At 54.2% G+C, this 18,408-nt stretch overlaps 1 protein-coding gene across 2 annotated transcripts in view; it reads right to left on the reverse strand.

Annotated features, from left to right (window-relative positions):
- Positions 1–892: 892 nt before the first annotated feature.
- The window catches only part of KCNJ10 (potassium inwardly rectifying channel subfamily J member 10), a 28,080-nt gene continuing 10,564 nt past the window's right edge, over positions 893–18,408 (reverse strand). Inside the window, exons 2-3 of one of the 2 annotated variants that reach the window (XM_073888258.1) lie at positions 8,005–8,240; positions 893–2,776 (exon numbers count right to left, since the gene is read on the reverse strand). In XM_073888258.1, the coding sequence (XP_073744359.1) occupies positions 1,637–2,776 (1,140 nt within the window). In that variant the 5' untranslated portion in view covers positions 8,005–8,240 and the 3' untranslated portion in view covers positions 893–1,636. The remainder of the gene's footprint in view (positions 2,777–8,004; positions 8,241–18,408) is intronic. The other variant, XM_025860752.2, reaches the window with a different exon arrangement.

Genomic DNA, 18,408 nt, shown 5'->3' on the forward strand with positions numbered 1-18,408 from the left:
AGTTGTAGTTAGCCAAGTTCAAGGAAAGATGCACATAAGAGGATCTTACGTGGATCTTGTGGTGACCATGGGTCCATCCTCAGAACCGTGTGAGTTTCTCTGTAAAGCTCCGCACGCAGACGCACGTACACATTCTGGGTAAGTGTGTAGCTTGTAACAATCGACCGAGTCCACCTGAACAACCCGACACTTGATTCATGCACGGACTCTACACCAAGCCACTGTGGGGGCAAGGGGGACAGTTCCTTGGTACCTAAATGAGACCAGGAGGCACTCTTGGGATTTAGGGCTTTAGAGACTAAAGTTCTGGTGCCCATATGCCCTTCTTGGCCCCTCCCAAGCCCCCACCAGGGAACAAGGAACAGCCTGAAGTTGATCTCCCAAAGTGTGCCCTTTAACGCACCTGAAGGTGGCTTCGTGGCAGAGGAAAGTGGAGATGGGGCTGGCGCCCACTTTATCCCAACTCTCAGGAATGGCTAAGGGAGACCCGGGTTATTTGACCAGGAGGCGTGGTCCCCTTCCCTCCCAGCACTGACTAATGAAATAGCCCGCACCGTCAGAGGGACACAGGTAGGGGTGACAGCCTGTGTCTGCCGGCCACAGAGTTCTGCCCTGGCCCAAACCCTAATAAAGCACCCCCAATTCCCAGAGGCTTCACACAGCAGTCTGGAAATCTGAGAATTTACTCATCCTGCATGGTAGGGTTGATGTCACTTTCCTAGGGATTCTGGGCCCTGTAAGTATCTAGAACATCATTTCTAGACCTTTCTGTGGGGCCTGGGAACATACTGGCAAGGCTCATCCCATCCAGAGGTCACCAGGAAACGAATCCTCCCAGGGCTGTGTGCAGAATAGGGTCAAGGTTTTGGACAAAAGCTCTGCATTAGTCCCTCCACACTAATGAGTTCGGATTCCAGGACGGGTGCTGGTGTGGTGGTTGTGACTGTTTAACATTTCCTGGGTCAGCCTCAATTCTCTGGGAGCAGAGGCAGCAGTGAGAGAACTGGGTATCTGAAGGGAGGGTCCACTTGAGAAAGTAGAGGAAAACTGGTGACCAGGATTCTAGGTTATAGTCCGAATTTGCCAGCAGAAATGAACCACACTATGAAAAACTCGGACTTCTTTCAACAGGGGTTGGTAGAGAACCCAGGATAAATGAATTCCAGATTCCCATATTTCTAAGGGCACAGACCCCAAAAGGACTGTCAAGAGTCTTGCCTTAGGGAACTAGCTGCGTGGGAAATTAAAGGCGGGTGGGGGCTCCAGCCTCAAGTCACCCAACTTGGTGGTGGCGGGAGGTGGGGGGAGTCTATCCATCCAACTGCAATGGTCCTCCTAATGTGAGTCTCCAAGCATGGCTGAGGCGTTCTAAGTCACTTCAGCCTAATCTTCCCTCTCCTTCCCCATCCTGGCGTAAGGGAGTTGTGCATCAGGTGGAAGTGGGGTGAGGTGAAGGGGACAATGGAAGGAAAGCCCAGACTCCAGTTGGCCTCGCCTAGCCACAGGCCACCAGGTTGAAGCAGAGGGAGTGGAGGATGGGTGCTTCTGGGACTCCCCAGTAAGCCTGGGTAACAGCCCTCACCCAGGATGCCAAAGAGGAGAGACCAGAGGGATGGGGAGGTGGGACACCAGGCCATCAGACATTGCTGATGCGCACACTAAGGGCACTGCCCTCCTTCTCAGCTTGCTCCCGTAATGACTCCTCCAACTTGAGCTTCTCTGGGTCTCCATAGCGAACAGTGCTGTCGCGGAGGCCACTGGGAGGGGCCACTTTCACAACTTGGTCAAAAAGGCTGAAGTCAGCTATGTATTTGCCACTGGCTGACAGCGAGATGGCAGGTGTGAACTCATAGCCCCAGAGAATCTCCTCCGGCAGGTAGGAAGTACGCACTTGGCAGGTGGCACTGGTGGATTCCACCGTCCCGCTGAGGATCAGCACCAGCTCAAAGTCACCCTCGCCACTGCGGAGGGGGAGGTCTTTCAGGGGACTGGTCTCATCCACCACATGGTAGAACGTGAGGGGTAGAATGAGGAAGGGGCTGTCAGAGGCCGTGTCGACTTGGAAAGTCACATTGACCTGGTTGAGCCGGATGTTCTCACCCTCTTTGGTCTGGTGGGTCTGAAGCAGTTTGCCTGTCACCTGGCAGCCAATGAGGAGGCTCTTACGCATGTTGGCCACTCGGATCATGAGGCAGGGCTTCCCGTCATGCGCAGCGACGACCGCGTGCTGGCTGAAGCGGATGGTCTCTGCCCGCTTCTTGGGCCGGGCGATCTTGGCCAGGAAGGTGCCCGTGATGAAGATCTCCAGGATGGTGGTGAGCACCAGCTGGGCGATCAGGAGCACGATGGCCAGTGGGCACTCCTCACTGATGTAGCGGAAGCCATAGCCAATGGTGGTCTGGGATTCAAGGGAGAAGAGGAAGGCCCCGGTGAGCGTGTGCACCTGCACCACACAGGGGGTGTGGTTGGCGGGGGGGCCCAGCTCCAGCAGGTCCCCATGGGCCACTGCAACCAGATACCACACCACACCAAAGAGGAACCAGGTGCCTGCAAAGGTCGCTGAGAAGAGCAGTAGCTTGTAACGCCACTGCATGTCAATGAAGGTGGTCCACAGGTCCTTGAGGTAGAGGAAGCGCTTGTCAGCGATGTGCTCCATTTTCACGTTGCTGCGGCCGTCCTTGGTCAGCACTCGGCGCCGCCGGACCACTGGGCCCACGAGGGGCCGGCTTTCCGTCTGGGTGGTCTGACTGTAATACACCTTGGCGACTGATGTCATCTGCCGGGAGCAAGACAGCATAATGGAGGTTATTGCAGAAATCCGGCCAACGCCTAGCCACCCCTCAACGCGAAGGAGGAAGTCACATCCGTTTGGTGCCGCTGACTTGTTCTTAGTATTAGCCAATATTTATGAGCGCTTGCTGTATGCCAGGCGCTGCGCAAGACGCTGGTGAGTCAACAAGAAAAATGACATCATCCTTGCGCCCCAAGGACTCACAGCCTAGTGAGCGAGACACATTCAGTGAGCAAATAATCACAATGCAGTCTGATAACTTGCAATTCTTGGGAGATGCAGAAAAGAAAGAGTCATAAGCTCACAGTTCCTTGAAGGTGGGGCGAGAAGAGAGGGCTCTACTGGTCTCTGTTCCCCACAAAGCCAGTTCTGGGAAGATCACTCATTCTGAAATAGGATCCCCTCCCTCACGAATGGCAGAGCAAGAAAGACTATCCTGTTGAAATCGTTGCAGGCCAACCCCCCTTAAAACACACAAACCCTTAATTTCGCCACCTTTCCCCCAGCCCCAAGTCAGTACTCACTAGTGACGCCAAGATACTCATCTGGCTCAGGAAACAGCAGAAACCGCCCATCCTTCTACCCTTCAAGATGTCCTCTGAGCCCCCAGACCATTTCACTATGTCTTATTATGATTACTATTATTCCTTTATCATCACCATCACTATCATCATCGATTTGCATCATGTGGGGGGAACTCAGTCTGGGTCGGTGGCGGGGTGAGGGTGGGAAGAGCACAGACAGGACCCAAGCAAAAACAACTGAGCCATGGTGAAGGAGAAGCATCATGCCGAGGCCTCCTGGTGGTGCGGGAATGTTTTCCCAAGGACTGGGGGAAATGCCAGGTCGCCATGGCAAAGTCGCCTTGACCGAGTCAAGTAGGAGAGTTCGTGTATATTAGTTAGCACTTACGTCCGCACGTGCTCGCATTCAGGATTGCTGTTTGTCCTGATAGAAGAAAGTGGCACAAGGCTCTGAAATAGGAGACAGCTCGCTTCCTACAAGGTGCCATCACCCCTGCCCAAGGAGTAACTTGTACTTTTCCAGCAGAGGAAGGAGTTCAGTCACTGGAGCCCTTGGACTCTGGATCTGGTAGCCAGACCTTCTGGGAAGGAGGAGGGTGACCTCGGGCGGGGGGGCGGGGCGGGCGGTTGGTCCTTGTAGAACAAAGAGGCTCATCACATTCTCTGTTCCAAAAAAATCTGAACCATTGCATTTTATCATTCTTCACACTGCTCCCTTACCCCATCTTCCCCATGATCTGACACCTGGAACATGAAACTCTTTGGGCCCATTCAAACACCCACCCAGGTAGGCACTAGACTGGTGATCACCAATGGATGAGAATCCCGGAATGTTCAGAAGCAACCAGGAGCCTGTTTTGCCAGCCTCCACCCACTTGGAACTTTTGTCTGAGTGAGACCACTCAGCCAGAGCTGGATGCCATGCACTTCCCTTAGCTACTTGGGAGCAAAGGAGAAGCTCAATAATTCTGAAGTTTGAAGAATTATTGTTTAGAGCCCAAGTAAAGCCCCATTCAGTACTCAGTAGTAGCAATAATATTAAAAAAAAAAAAAACATGCACAGCACCTGCATCTCTGTACCATTTTAAAGTTTACAGATTAGCGTGTCTTCTCATTTGATCCTCAAACTGGAAAAGATGTGAAACCTCTCAGAGATTCTGAGGAACTATTAACGGACAGAGAAAATGCTGCAAAGTTGTGGATGAGTGAACATACTTTTAATTTTCAAAAAGAAAAACAAGATACATTTCACAAACTACAGACAAACAGGTAAGATATTGGCCCAAGGCAAGATTCTAGAATAGAGCGTTAAGACTGTGAGTATGTGGTGCCTCAGTTGGTTAAGCGTCTGACGCTTGATTTCAGCTCAGGTCATGATCTCAGGGTCGTGAGATCAGGCTCCAGGCTCAGCTGGGAGTCCGCTTGAGCTTCTCTCTCTCTCCCTCCCCCTCTGCCCCTCTCTCTCTGTCTCTGTCTCTGTCTCTCTCTCTTTCTCTCAAATAAATAAATCTTTAAAAAGAAGAAAAAAAGACTGAGTATGTGAGCACTTGGGCAGGTTGGGGGAAGGGCAGTTATCGGTAGGACCCAGCATGAGGGTTACCAAGAACAAGTCACATCAACTAAACTAACTTCCTTCCAGGACAAGGTTACTAGATAAACAAGTCAGAGAAATGCAATAGATAAAGTGTATCTATGCAAGGTTTTTGACAAGATCTCTCATTATGTCCTTGGGGATAAGACCGAGAAAAACGAACAGAATGCTGCTCTGATTTGGGGGACTAAAACATACAAAAATCAGTGGTACTCGTGAGTGGATCATGATAGCCTGGAATCTATTTTCTAGTGATGTACCGGAGAGCTTTATCTTTGGCCTTACCCTATTCAATGTTCGTAACATTAATTTTATTCAAAACTATAGGACACATGGCCATCAGTTATGTGGATGACACAAAGCAGGGACGGATTGCAAATACAAGGTCTGGGCAGAATTAGGATCCAAAAGGAGTCAGAGGAGTGCGCCAATTCTAACAAAAAATATAGTTATTGTGTATGTGTGTATGTATCGGGGTCCAAATATTACCTGAGCAATTCTGGATCGGAAAGACGTGATGCATTTTGGTTGCCAAAAAAGCAATGCTATTTTAAGCTACTTTAGGCAAATTAAAGTATGTAGAATAAGGAGATTGTTGATTCTGCTCTGATCTGCTTATCCTGTACTTGCAGTTTTGAGTCTCAAAGATATTGATATGACAAAGAACAATGTAACAATCGGGACATCCAAATGTGGGAAGAGCTTCTCCAAAGGTACAGCGTGCTCTGTCCCCGGAGGGGTTCACGGGCAGGATGGACAAGCACTTTGCCAAGATTCTGTAGAGGGAACTAAAGCTTGGGACGGAGGTTAAGGACCGTCTGTAAGCTTTCACCCACGCTCATGGAGGATCAGGATGCCTGCCCCCTCTGCGCCATCTCCCCCCCACACTTCCTGTGGTGACATCCGGGGATCCGCCATCAAAGTCCCAGCTTTGTTCGTGCAGAGGAAAGATTCCACATATCTTGAGGAACGGAAGCTCTTGGGGCCCAAGGGAAGGCTTGCTTATCATTCCCAAAACAATAGTCTATGATTATATATCACATGGCAGTTCTTAAAATATGTAATTTGACCCTCACACCCTGAACTAAGTACAAAAGTCATCATTAGAATCAGGCTCAGAGATTTGCCCCAAGCAGATTAGTGGTAGAGTTGGACCAGAACCTGGTCCTCCGGCTCCTGGTCCGGACCCTTTTCTTTTTTCTTTTTTTTTTTTTTTTAAGTAGGCTCCACACCCAGCATGGGGCCCAAATTCACAACCCTGAGATCAAGGATCACACGCTCCACTGACCAAGCCAGCCAGGCGCCCCCAGAACTTTTGAATTACAGCAACTGCTTCTGGGTCCCCCAGGTTCCTCCCCATGGGTCTCAGGGTCTCAGGAAGTGCCTTGTGGTGCCCTGTAGGGAGGATCACAGCCGAGCCACCAAAGACAGAGCCTGGAGCTTCCAGAGCCCCGCCTCAGGACTACAGATTCGTGGCCCTGCAGATTTGGGCTCCCGGCTAGAACTCTTTGTTGTGATTGCAGCCTCCAGCTGTGCACCTGTTGGTGTGCCACCTCCCACAGCCAGGCAGCTTTGTTCTCCACGGTGGCCCGAGTCCGAGCCATCCACCATCCGCTGCGCCCCGCCCCCAAGCTGGCCAGGCTCCCGGGAAGGGAGCGGCCCCAGCCCCGGAAACCGGCCGCCGCTGCCCCACCTGGAACACACACACACCTCCCTCTAGAGGGTGCTGTTTCCCCCAAAACCGTCCCAGCCCCACACCAGGGACAGTGTCTGAAGACACAACCAGCCCCCGAGTGGTGAAGAGACAGAAACAGAGACCATCCGCTTCACGCTCTAAGAATTGTACGAATGACTATTTCTCTAAAACAAAGGCCGGTCATACCCACAGGGGTGTCCGGCCTGCGTCCTCTACAAACACCACTCTCACCTCCTGCTTCGTGCCTGTAGACGGGCCTAGCTTCCCCTGAGAGCTCACGAGTCATTTATTGTCCAGATCGAACGGGTTCTTCAGAGCCCTTCTGGCATACAGCTCTGCTCTGGAGCAAGGACACGCTGCTCTTGGGACTCTCGTGACTAAATTGATCCATGGTTCCCCACTGCTTTTAGGATAAGCTGCAAGCCTCTGAGCATAGCCTTCAAGGCCCTTCATGGTTTGGTCTCTGCCTACTCATTGGCTTTGTTCCTGCCGTTTTTCTACACACCCCCTGGACCCCAGCTCTGCAGAGCCTGTTGTTTCATCCTCCCTGCCTTTGGACCTGCTCTCGCACTGCTCCATGCCTACCCGCCGACCTCCTGCTCAGCTTTCAGAACGCAACTCAAGTGTTAGTTGCCCCCTTTGAAGCCTTCCCGGACCATCCAAGAAATAGCGGGTGTCCTGTGTCTCCCTGGCCTCACCCCAGCGTGGGTTTATGAAGCCCAGTCTTGTACACATTCCTATTTTAGAACATCAGAGTGCTTTGCAATGGTGTGTTCACCATTGTGTGTCGCCTGTGAGCCCTTCACTTAAGGCCCCGGCCTGGGACTTCCACTGTTTCCCCAGTATCGGGGACAGTTAGTTACTAAAGCCTGAGTGTGCAGGAATGACACCCGCAGGCCCATCCAGACCGAGGCTCGGGAGATGGTGATGCCGCGCTTCTGGAGACCTCCAGGGGGAGCCACGGTGCCATGGGAGGGAGCCAGGCTCCGGGCGGCCCCACTACCGCGGCAGCCGGTTACAAACACTTCCTTCGAAGGCGGGAGAAAGCAAGTCCTTGGGGCATCAGCCCGGGCTCTCCTCTGGGTCAGCGGCAGGATGGAGAGAGAGAAAATGAGTTCGTAAATGGCTGTGGGCATTGGGGTGGACCATGCCAGGTAAGGGGCTGGAAAGGATGCTTCGAACCCCTCCCAGGAGCCGTGCGGAGGCACCTTCTCCTCCAACCTGTCAGGTTGGAGGGGCAGGGAAGAGCAAGAGCAAAGAGCAACTTGCCTGAAAGGAGCTCTGGGTCCTGATTCTCACTGCCTTCATTCCCGGACGTGAACGAATCCTCCCTCCTCCCTGCTGCCCTTCTGGTTTCCTAAATAGTTAACGGCGCCACCAGCCTCTGGGTTACCGCACTCACACTCCCGGGGCCACCAGACTCTCCTTCCTCGTGTCAACATCCATCTGATGCCGGGAGCTGTGCCTCTTCCCTTAGTCTCCTGGCCTGACGTCGGGTCCTTTCCTCCTTTTGGCTGAATCACCGCACCAGCCTCCACGCAGCTCCTGCCCGATCTTTCCCGCCTCAAATCCTTGCGACACTGCGACCGCCACTCTTCTCATGTCACGACCCCACGAGGCTTTATCCAGTTTCAACGCCTACGAGGTATTCAGAGGAGAATCCTTATTTCCTGACTGAGGAAGCCGAGTCTGGGAGAGGTGATGGGACTCCGTGAAGTGTGTAGCTGGCCTCCCGCTCAGGTCCTCCATCTTCCAGCCCTCCACTTTTTTCATTACACTGTCACCATCTCGGCATCCTCCCCGGCTCAAAACATGCTAATGTCGCTGCACCATCAACCAAGGATCGGGCATAAATGGCCCTCCCTGATCTGCCTCCAAACCCTCTTCCAGACTTATTTCCCACCTCTTCTCTCCTATGCTGAGCTTCAGGCAAACCAACTGCTCCCTGCTCCCTGCGGAACACACCCGTGCGTTCGTGCTCCTCTCCCTCCCTGGCCTCCCCTCTGTCCTTGTCCCTACATACCCAAGATATCCTTCAGAGCCCGGTTCAAATGACCCCTCTTCCGTGAAGCCTCTGATCCCCACAGCCTTAAGTAACACCTCCCTCTTCTGAGTCTCCATACACACACATACACACATCACCATCTGTAGGTTTTATGGGACATCGATCTGGCACATGACCTCTCTTCTACTACAAATACGCTTACTGAACTAAGGATTCAGGCATAATACATTTTCATGGCCCTGACATGTGATTAGCACAATGTATGACACATAGGAAGGTGCTCCAGAAATATTTCAGGAGTGAATGAATGAGCAGAAGGGAGAGAACTGGAAACAGACGGCACCTCCCGCAGGGTGGGGGCTCTCATCCTGCACGGACAGAACTTCACTCTGGTCCAGAGCCTCTCCTCTGAGGCCTTCACATCCTTCCTTCTTGTCTGTGTCTTCTCTCGATTTTTTACATGTTTTCTCTTTTTCCTGAACACATGGAAACCCCCCAAACTAGTTATCAACACTAACAGATGTGCAAACCAGCAGAGATGTCCTGGTCTGTGGTGATGTTGCCACTGTAGGAAGATCCGTGCAGTTTCAGCTGTGGGATCACACATTTACATGGCACTTTCTTTAGCATCTCCTGGGTGCCAGATTCTAAATAAGACCCTAGAGTTGGGGCAATGAATTAGATGTAGATTCTGGCCTGGAGGACCTTCCAAGCCAGTAAGGTAGGCAACCATAACAGAGGCAGGAAGTGGCAAGTACCCTAGACAATGTATCCTGGAGGTACTAGGGGAATCTGCAAAGGGAAAGGTGACATTTAGCCCCAGGGAGCAACCCCATAAGAATGGTATTATCCCCATTTAGAGCAGGAAACAAGTTCAGTAACGAACAACCAGGGGTTGCTACATACCTGGCTGTCTGACTCAAGAGAAGGACTTGACAGAGAAAGGTGGCATTGAGACCGGGCCTGAAGGTTAGGCAAGATTGAGACACATGGAGAAGGGGACCTGGGGGGTCAGAGAGAAGGAGGCGCTTCCAGGGAAGGGAAGGGAGTAGTATGAGCAGAAGCTATAAGTCTGGAGAAAATCCAGAGCCAGCCAGGGAGCAGGAACCGTTCATTTTGGCTGAAGTGTTGGGAGCACAAGAAAGACCCTTAATAGGACAAATTGGGACAACAGTGATGTGCTCCCATCCCCCAACACCTCTGCTTTGTGGCCAGCCTCCTGTGTTTAAAGGTTGGGTCCCCAGAGAACCCTCCTACACTGTTGGTGGAAATGCAAGCTGGTGCAACCACTCTGGAAAATGGTATGGAGGTTCCTCAAAAAGTTGAAAATAGAGCTACCGTACGATCCAGCAATTGCACTACTGGGTATTTACCCCAAAGATACAAATGTAGGGATCCGAAGGGATACGTGCACCCCGACGTTTATAGCAGCAGTGTCCACAATAGCCAAACTGTGGAAAGAGCCAAGATGTCCATCGACAGAGGAATGGATAAAGAAGATGTGGTATATATATACAATGGTATACATATACAACATATATGTATACAAATATTACGCAGCCATCAAAAGGAATGAGATCTTGCCATTTGCAACGACGTGGATGGAACTGGAGGGTGTTAGGCTGAGTGAACTAAGTCAATCAGAGAAAGACATGTATCCTACGACCTCACTGATATGAGGACTTCTTAATCTCAGGAAACAAACTGAGGGTTGCTGGAGGGGGGGTGGGGTGGGAGGGATGGGGTGGCTGGGTGATAGACATTGGGGAGGGTATGTGCTATGGTGAGCGCTGTGAATTGTGCAAGACTGTTGAATCACAGATCTGTACCTCTGAAACAAATAATGTGATATATGTTAAGAAAAAAAAAAGAAGATAGCAGGAAGGGAAGAATGAAGGGGGGAAACTGGAGGGGGAGACGAACCATGAGAGACAATGGACTCTGAAAAACAAACCGAGGGTTCTAGAGGGGAGGGGGGTGGGGGGATGGGTTAGCCTGGTGATGGGTATTAAAGAGGGCAGGTTCTGCATGGAGCACTGGGTGTTATGTACAAACAATGAATCATGGAACACTGCATCAAAAACTAATGATGTAATGTATGGTGATTAACATAACAATAAAAAATTTAAAGAAAAAAAATAAAGTTTGGGTCCCCAGATGAGGGGGTCTGGGCAGCAGTCACAGTGTGGAGTGTGGGCGGGGCATCCTAGGCTCCTGCCGGGATGAGGGGCGGGGCCTTGCCTACTCACCATGGGGCCCTAGCCGGTGATTTTCCTTTTTTGGCTGTAGACTGTTTACTCTTCCTAACCTTCGGTTCAGGGAAAGGGGAGGAGACGGAGGGGGCGGACCTCCCCCCCAGCACTTCACATTTCATCGTCGGAATGAGTCTATAGGAGAGTTTCTGCCTTCACAATTCCCGACGAACCCGGGGTTCGGGGAGCCCGGGCCACACAACTGACCAGCAGCAGAGCCCAGATCAGTACCCTTTGGCCGGATTCCAAAGTCCTTTCTCCTCGAGCTTTCAGGCTAATACTACAGTGAATTTGCCTTCGCTGAGCAAATTCCACACTCAGCCACCAGAGAAGGTGACACCTCGACCTGCTGGGAGGCTAGCCGGGGCCGGCCGGGCTGGACATGTCACCAGCAGTGACGCCCAGAGAGCATCTCATGACTGGCAGTGATGCTCTTGTGTGTTTGCTTTATCACCTTGGCCCCTCTCCTAGGTTTGTGGGGCATGTCCCTCCCGTCCCCATTTCCTTCTCGGACTCTGCCCCCAGCTGTCTTCCCACCTCTTCCTCCGTCTGCACTGCCTGCTCGCCGCCTTCGTACTTGGTGCTGGCCGATACTAACGTGCGTTACCCCCTCCGTCCTTGCCCCCTTCCCCGCGGCCTGCTCACTCCCCCGTCTGAGCGGGTTGTCCTTCAGCCTCCCGGATCCCGCTTTGTGAAGACAGTGATATGCAGGCAGAGCCTGCTGTCCCACCAATCACAGCACTGACCTTTGAACTCCCTCTCACGCTCTGCCCTCCGTCTACACCCCCAGGCCCAGGGGTCTTCATCAGTGGAGGCATCGTAAGCCCCCCAGCCTCCTGTTCGCCTCCTTCTTCCCTCTAGAAAAGAGCCCTTTTTTAGGGGTTTGGAAATGGGGCAGCAGTTTCCTCCCGGACCGGAGGGGTCCCCGCTCTCGCTGTGAACCAGTCCACTCGGGTGAGGCCTGGGGGTGGTCCTGAACCAACCACTGTGGCGTGCGCGTAAATGACTGGATGGACAGAAACAGGCAGTCGTGGGACCAGCTGGCTCTGTGCCAGTAACCGCCCACCGCACCCCGGTGCTATGTGGGGGGGAAGCCCTGTACACAAACGGAGGGCTTTGGAGCACTGTCAGCCCCGGAACCCAAGGCCAGGCCCATCCGAGCGCGGCATTCTGGAGACGGTGTGCTGGAGATGGCGAGCGCGAATCGGCCACCGGGACGTTTTAAGACCCTGCCAGGGGCTAAGAGGCAGTGTCACCTGCTGGGAAGGGGGCCGGACGGGGAAGCAGGAGACAGGTGCGAGACCCAGCCGGGCCACTGACCAGCAGTGACCTCGAGCAACGTCTCAGCCCGTCAGGCCACTATTTCCTTAATTGTGGCATAAGGGGCATTGTATTCGGTCCACTTCTCAAACGAGTGTGCCAGTAGGGACTCCAAGCCACAGGATTCAAAGTAATGTATTTTTCCTGTGGTATCAGTTTTCCTCAAAGACTTTGAGGGAAGATCTTATTTTCATGTGAAACAAACGACATATGATAGGGTAGAATGAAAACAAAATAGATTTCAAGGATGTCCACTGTGTGACCCATTACGGCTCATCGCTGTATCTTCTTGGATAGCTTCCCTTCCCCTCTGCCTTTCAGGACCCGTTGTGGGGTGGGTTTAGGGGGCCCTGCGTTGGAGGATTATCAAGGTCCCTTCCCACTTTAAGACCCCGTGTGCAGCCTGAGCCGTCCCCCCTCCCTTGGGGGAGAGAGGAAATGGCCACTCAGCCTCCTGTCCCCAAACATATCATCTCTTCTTTGGACACTAACTCCAACTTGAATAGTGACCCTGGAGGCTTCCAAGGAGATCTGCTGCTTTGGGGCCTGAAAAGAAGCTTTTCTGGGCTTCCGGGTGTTCTTAAGGAGACAGGGGGAGAGGACAAGGAGGCCGGGTAGCAGAGGGAGGCCAGTAAGAAAAGTGTCCCGGGTTATGTAAGCCCTCCGAGGCTGGAGGAAGAATGGAGTTGGGTTTGGGGTTCTTTCAGACAGGATGCCTTTATTCATTAATCTCCCTCCCGTCCTGCCCCAGAGAAAATAAACAAATAGAAAGAGAGCCAGATGCACACAAATCTTGAGGTGGGGAAAGGAGGGCAGTGTGTGTGTGTCCGGGGGCCTGCTTTTCCAGCTGAGTCACTGTTGCCTCTGTCTGCCACCCCTCGGGCTCCTTCCCCATCCCTCCCGTCCTCTGGCCTCAGCCTGACACCAAGGCCCTGGCCCAGGGAAGAATAGGCTTTTCTTCCCTTGTGTCAACGTTTGGAAAGTTCTCATAGTCTGACCAAAAGAAAGGATAAAAGCCTTCAAAGCATTTCCTGGGAGCCTGTGACCCCTGTCTGGCCCTTCTGACCCCTCTGTGTGTTTTCCGGTCAAGAGAGGGAAGGACACAGAGATGGGGCCATGTCAGCTGCTCTCCTCGGTCCAAGCAGCACCCCTGCGTTTCAGAGTGGGCTGATCAGGAGCACTGCCCCTTCCTCTGCCCGGACCTCCAGGCACTGTCTCCTGTTCCCCTACAAGAAGGAAACCATATTCCTTCAGAGAACTGCCCAGGGGGTGGGATCTCGGAAGTCCCCTCTCTCCCCAGCTAGAGCGAGGATGACTTCCTGGTGTGTGCCACAGATGGGCACTGACTCTTTGATGCACCTGCCTCCCCACCCTTCGCCCCACTCGGAGCACACTCCCTCCCGCAGTCATCCCCCTGCCAGGGTCTGCTCCTACCCAGCGCCTGGGGTTAGCAAGGCTGCGCATCCTGATTCTGGCTGAGGAGCCTGGCTCTGTGCAGAGTTCAGCTGAGGACAAAGGATGCACTGCTGCCCCCTCAGCCCCAGCTCCGGCCATCCCCAGAGCCTCCTGGCCTGGCCCCATCCGGGTCCTCACCTCCGAAGAACAACTGCCCCCAGATGTCAACCCACCCCTCCTCGCCTCAACTGAGGTGCCAAAAAAAAGTCAGAAGCAATGGCATTAATATGAATAACGTATTCTGTTTGTTATCTATTGTTACAGTAAGACAGGGGAGGCTGAAGAGGCTTCCAAGGACACTGGGGGACATCTCTGAGGGTCTGGGCAGGTGGTGTAGGAAGAGGGCGAGGACCAAGATGTTTGCTTGAGACGTGTGCTGCATGCGGCAGCTGGCCCCGAGTCCCCAGCCAGCCCTCACCTGGCCGGGGCTCCTGAGGGTCTCCCCATAGGAATCTACACCCAGCTGATCCCCCAAGATACTGGTTGAGGGCATCATCCTAGTTGAGAGATTGTCTTCTTCTAGACAGACCCCATGCTACGCTACTGGCAGAGGGGCAGAGGGTCGTCCAAAGTGCAGACAGCTGGAGGGGAGGGAAGGAGAGGGGTCTCGGGATCCGCCCCTCAGCCAGGAACGGGAGGTGACCTCCCCGCCACCAGGGGGCAGGGCTCCCCAGCCCTGGGCACTCTCCTTCCGGCGCCCCCCTCCAATGCCCCTTCCCAGCCCACTCCTTTTAACTACTAGGTTGAACCATAAGAAATTGCCAATCAGGGGCTCCTGGGTGGCTCAGTGGGCTGAGTATCCAACTCTTGGTCCCGGCTCAAGTCAGGATCTCAGGGTCCTGAGACTGAGCGGCATTGGGCTCCCAGCTCAGTGGGGAGTCGGCTTGAGATTCCCCCTCTGCCCCCTCCCCCGCCTCTTTCTCGCTAAAAAAAAATTGCCTATCAAAAGAAAAAAAAAACAGGTCCCATGTCAGCAATATCAAATGGTTCGATCAAATATTTAATAGCAATAAAAATAAGAGTCTGTGCAGACTACAAAGCACATGGAAGCCACTGCCCGTGGTCGCAGGGCCCTGCGGGGGCAGTTGGCGCTGCAGGGAGCGTTCTCAAGGGCACAGCTGACCCTCTCGTCCTCACAGCCGAGGGCGTTCCTCAGCCTCAACCCCAGACGCCTGCAGCACCTGGGGCCCTTCGTGACCCTCTCTCACGGCCCTGTCTCCCTTCCTCTGGGGCTCCAGCCCTCCCTCCTCACCTCTGCCCTCGGTCTGGAGCATTCCAGCATCTGCGTGCTCAGATTCCTGTCCTCTGGCCTTCAGAGGGAGTCTTCTCTGGGGGTCCCCCCTGCACAGAGTCGCCCCCGACTTCCCTCCAGCCCCGTGTCCAGGTGGGCGCTAGGCCTCATCAGTTCTGCCTTGGTGGGCGTCTTTCAGTCTCCCTCAAGGCTGCCTTAGTCCAGCCTCGGATTCTCCTTCACCTCCGTGAAGTGCTGCGGTGACCTGGTCTCCCTGCCCTCCACCCCCACCGCTCCCCTGCCTCCCCTGCGCCCCTCAGCTGCTCCGGGGCCTTCTACAACGCCGCTGCGTCCCACCGCTCAGCCCCACCGCTCAGCCTGAAATCCCTGAGGGGGTTCCACAGCTTTGCTAACTTTCTGACAACCTTCAAGCCCCCCCCTTTCCCACTCCCGTTCTACCCTGATGGTCAAGGCCGCAGCTTCTGGCGCTTGTCCCTGAGCTCCCCCTTCTGGGGGTAGAGCGCCACCGTTCACCCTTGACCGTGGCCAGCATCCCGGCCGCTGATGCCCATGGGGGGCTCCTGTTGTCCCTCTGCCACATCCTCAGTGAGGCACCTCCCGCCCCAACCGCCCGCGAGGGCCTGGAAGGCGGGACCGCCCTAGTTCTCTGTCAAGCTGCCCGCCCCGCATTTCACCTCCTAGACTGGCAGAGAGGAAGGACCCAGAGCAGAGATGACAGAGACCAGGGTCTGACTCGGGGCTGGGCTGTCACCCGCAGCCTGTGGGCCATCGCGCTCCCCGCCCCTCGCCCCTAACACGTCGTTCATCGCCTTTTCTCACTGAGCCTCAGAGTGTTTCTCAACATGGTGACAACAGAGAGCCATTTTCAACCAAACAGAGTTAGCCTAACCGATGAAGCCTGTTTGTTACCATGGCATGTCTGGGTCACGGCCAAAGTCCCTCTCTGTTCTTCTTCCCCACTAGGGGCCATCCTGATCTGTGTCGCTTACTAGCTGTGGGAGCTTCAGGCAATCTCCTAACCTCCGTAGGGCTCAGCTTCCTCACCTAAGGAGGCAATAAACCCTTCCATCGTATGGTCGGGATTACATGAGATAAAGCGTGTGAAATCTGTAAGGCCCTTATGCAAATAGAAGATATTACTACTATCCCACTTTGCAGGTGAAGGAAAGTATCTCCTGAATTAGACAGAGCAGGGCTCAGTGAGGCAAACTATCTTGGGACATTTAACGGCTAAGCCGGAACCTCTGTCTCTCAGCCCCGTGGCCCTTCACTCTCCATATGCCAGCGAGCTTGATGACACGCAAGCTCAGCCCTGCCTTCATTCTCCTCTTCCAGGCTGACGGTGGTTTGTGGGGTACGACTGACTATAGCCCCAGAATCGGAAGATGCTTCCAACGCACTCTTCTCTGTCCCCCCTCTTTGTCATCCCCAAGATGAGGCTCCCTCCAAAACCCTTCCAACCTGCTGGGAGGGAGGGAGGTGTGCAGGGAGGGGTGCCGAAGAGCCACGTTCCTCAGTGACTCCCTCCTTGTCCCCAGTCTTGGTGGCTCCAGACAACTGGCAAGCTTCTCGAAGCCCAGGATGGCCGGGCCCCAGGAGATAAGGGTTTGGGTGTGGAGGCCAGGGGGCCACTGAGCTGTCACCCAGACCCAGAGTCTGAGAAACTAGTCAGGGGCCAAGCTGGTGGGACCTGCTCCTTAGGGTCCTGGGGACCGGTAGGGCTCCCGACCTGAAAGAGGACGGGGGTCGGGGGAGCTGACTAGACCCCATCCGAGGGCCCCATTTTCTAGTCCGGGGTCTTAGAAGTTGCACCGGCTGTGAGGAGGGAGGCTGGGCCCTGGGTGGTGGAGGCTCCAAGGGGGAAGGGGGTGGGGAGGCAGAAGAGAAACTCCCCTGAGTGGAGGCACCCTCAGGAGCAGCTCCTAGCGGGGTCATGGTATCTGCCCCACTCCTTCCAGGAAGGACCATGCCCACCTTCCCAAACAGGAAGCTTTTCTCTGAATTGATTCCTGACCTGTGTTGTGTTCATCTTTGGTCCTCCGCAGTGCCTAGAATAGAGCTTGGCTAAGTCTGTCTGTCTTTTTCTTTTTCTTTCTTTCTTTCTTTCTTTCTTTCTTCCTTCCTTTCTTTTCTTTCTTTTTTTAGATTTTATTTATTTATTTGACAGAGAGAGACACAGCGAGAGAGGGAACACAAGCAGGGGGAGTGGGAGAGGGAGAAGCAGGCTTCCCGTGGAGCAGGGAGCCCGATGTGGGGCTCGATCCCAGGACCCCGGGATCATGACCTGAGCCGAAGGCAGACGGCCAACAACTGAGCCACCCAGGCGCCCCTTGGCTAAGTACTTCTTAAAACAACCCATAGGATTGCTATTCCACGTGACCTTTTCCTCCCTGAGGTCTGTTCCCTGTATGTGACATGCTTCGTCCCTGGAAGTCCTTCCTCCGAGCTTCCCATCAAAGTTTTGACTTTGTGACAACTGGGGGCACTGACCCTGTCTCCCCATCAGCCTTTACTCTAGGTGAAGAGCTGCCTTTTCCGTAGCTTCCCTCAGCCCTCCTCCATCGCACTCCCTAGATGCTCTCTAGTGAGGGGCCAGATGGGGAAACTGAGGCCAACAGTGGGGGCACACGCTCAGCAGGAGAGCGTCCATGCCAGAAATCCAGAATCTCCTGTGGGAGGTAGATCCTTCTTCCATGGTTCCAGGTCAGACAACTCTGGACTTGAGCTTCTCCCTGGACCGACCAAGTCCCCCTGGTGAGCCCAGCGCTTCTTGTGCCCATGTGACCAAGGGCAAGAGGGCTGAGCTTGGGAGCATGGGAGGACAAGCCAGAAAGGGAGGATGTGGGGGAGCGGAAGCAGATGACCCGCCTCTGAAGTCCCAGAATTACAGCTGGGAGAGTCTGGGATAACCCGTTCCGGCTGGCCTCCCCAGCATCAGCGTCCTCTGGCCTGTCTCCGCCCTCACAGCGTCCTCTGTCCAGTCACATCGAGCTCCTCTCAGGTCTTGGCCGGGCCATGCCTCCTCTCACCAACAGCTCTGGGCAAACGACGCGGCCTCCTCCGGGAAGCTCTGTCCCCCTCCCTACTACCCTTCTCCCAGGCCTCAGCTCACATGCCACTTTCTCCGGGAAGCCCCTGCAGACGTGCCCCCCCAACCCCGTACGGGTTGCCCCCTCCTTGCAATGAGCCAGGCCTTGCCCGCAGCACATCATCCTGTCCCCCCAAGAGGTTGGTAATGTCACTGCCCACGTGTGAACTGTTTGCAGAGCAGACTCAGAAGGTTAGCCGACTGGCTCAGGAGGACCACTAAGGCCAAACCCCGGTCTGTTTTCGGTGAAGTACATACTTTCCACCTTGCCTCCGTAGGGTCACAGAGTGCGCATGCTGGGAAGCCCTTGGGTCATCGCAATCGATTCCCTGGTTTCACCAAAGAGGAAGCCACGGCTGGGGAAAGGCCAGTAACTGGCCAGTAGCACGTGTGAGTTTTGATCAGAATCAGAGCAAGAACCTGACTTCTTCCTC

This window comes from Callorhinus ursinus, unplaced genomic scaffold, assembly GCF_003265705.2.
Source record: "Callorhinus ursinus isolate GAN/ISIS: 27379988/994484 unplaced genomic scaffold, GSC_fseal_2.0 scaffold88, whole genome shotgun sequence".
NCBI lineage: Eukaryota > Metazoa > Chordata > Mammalia > Carnivora > Otariidae > Callorhinus > Callorhinus ursinus.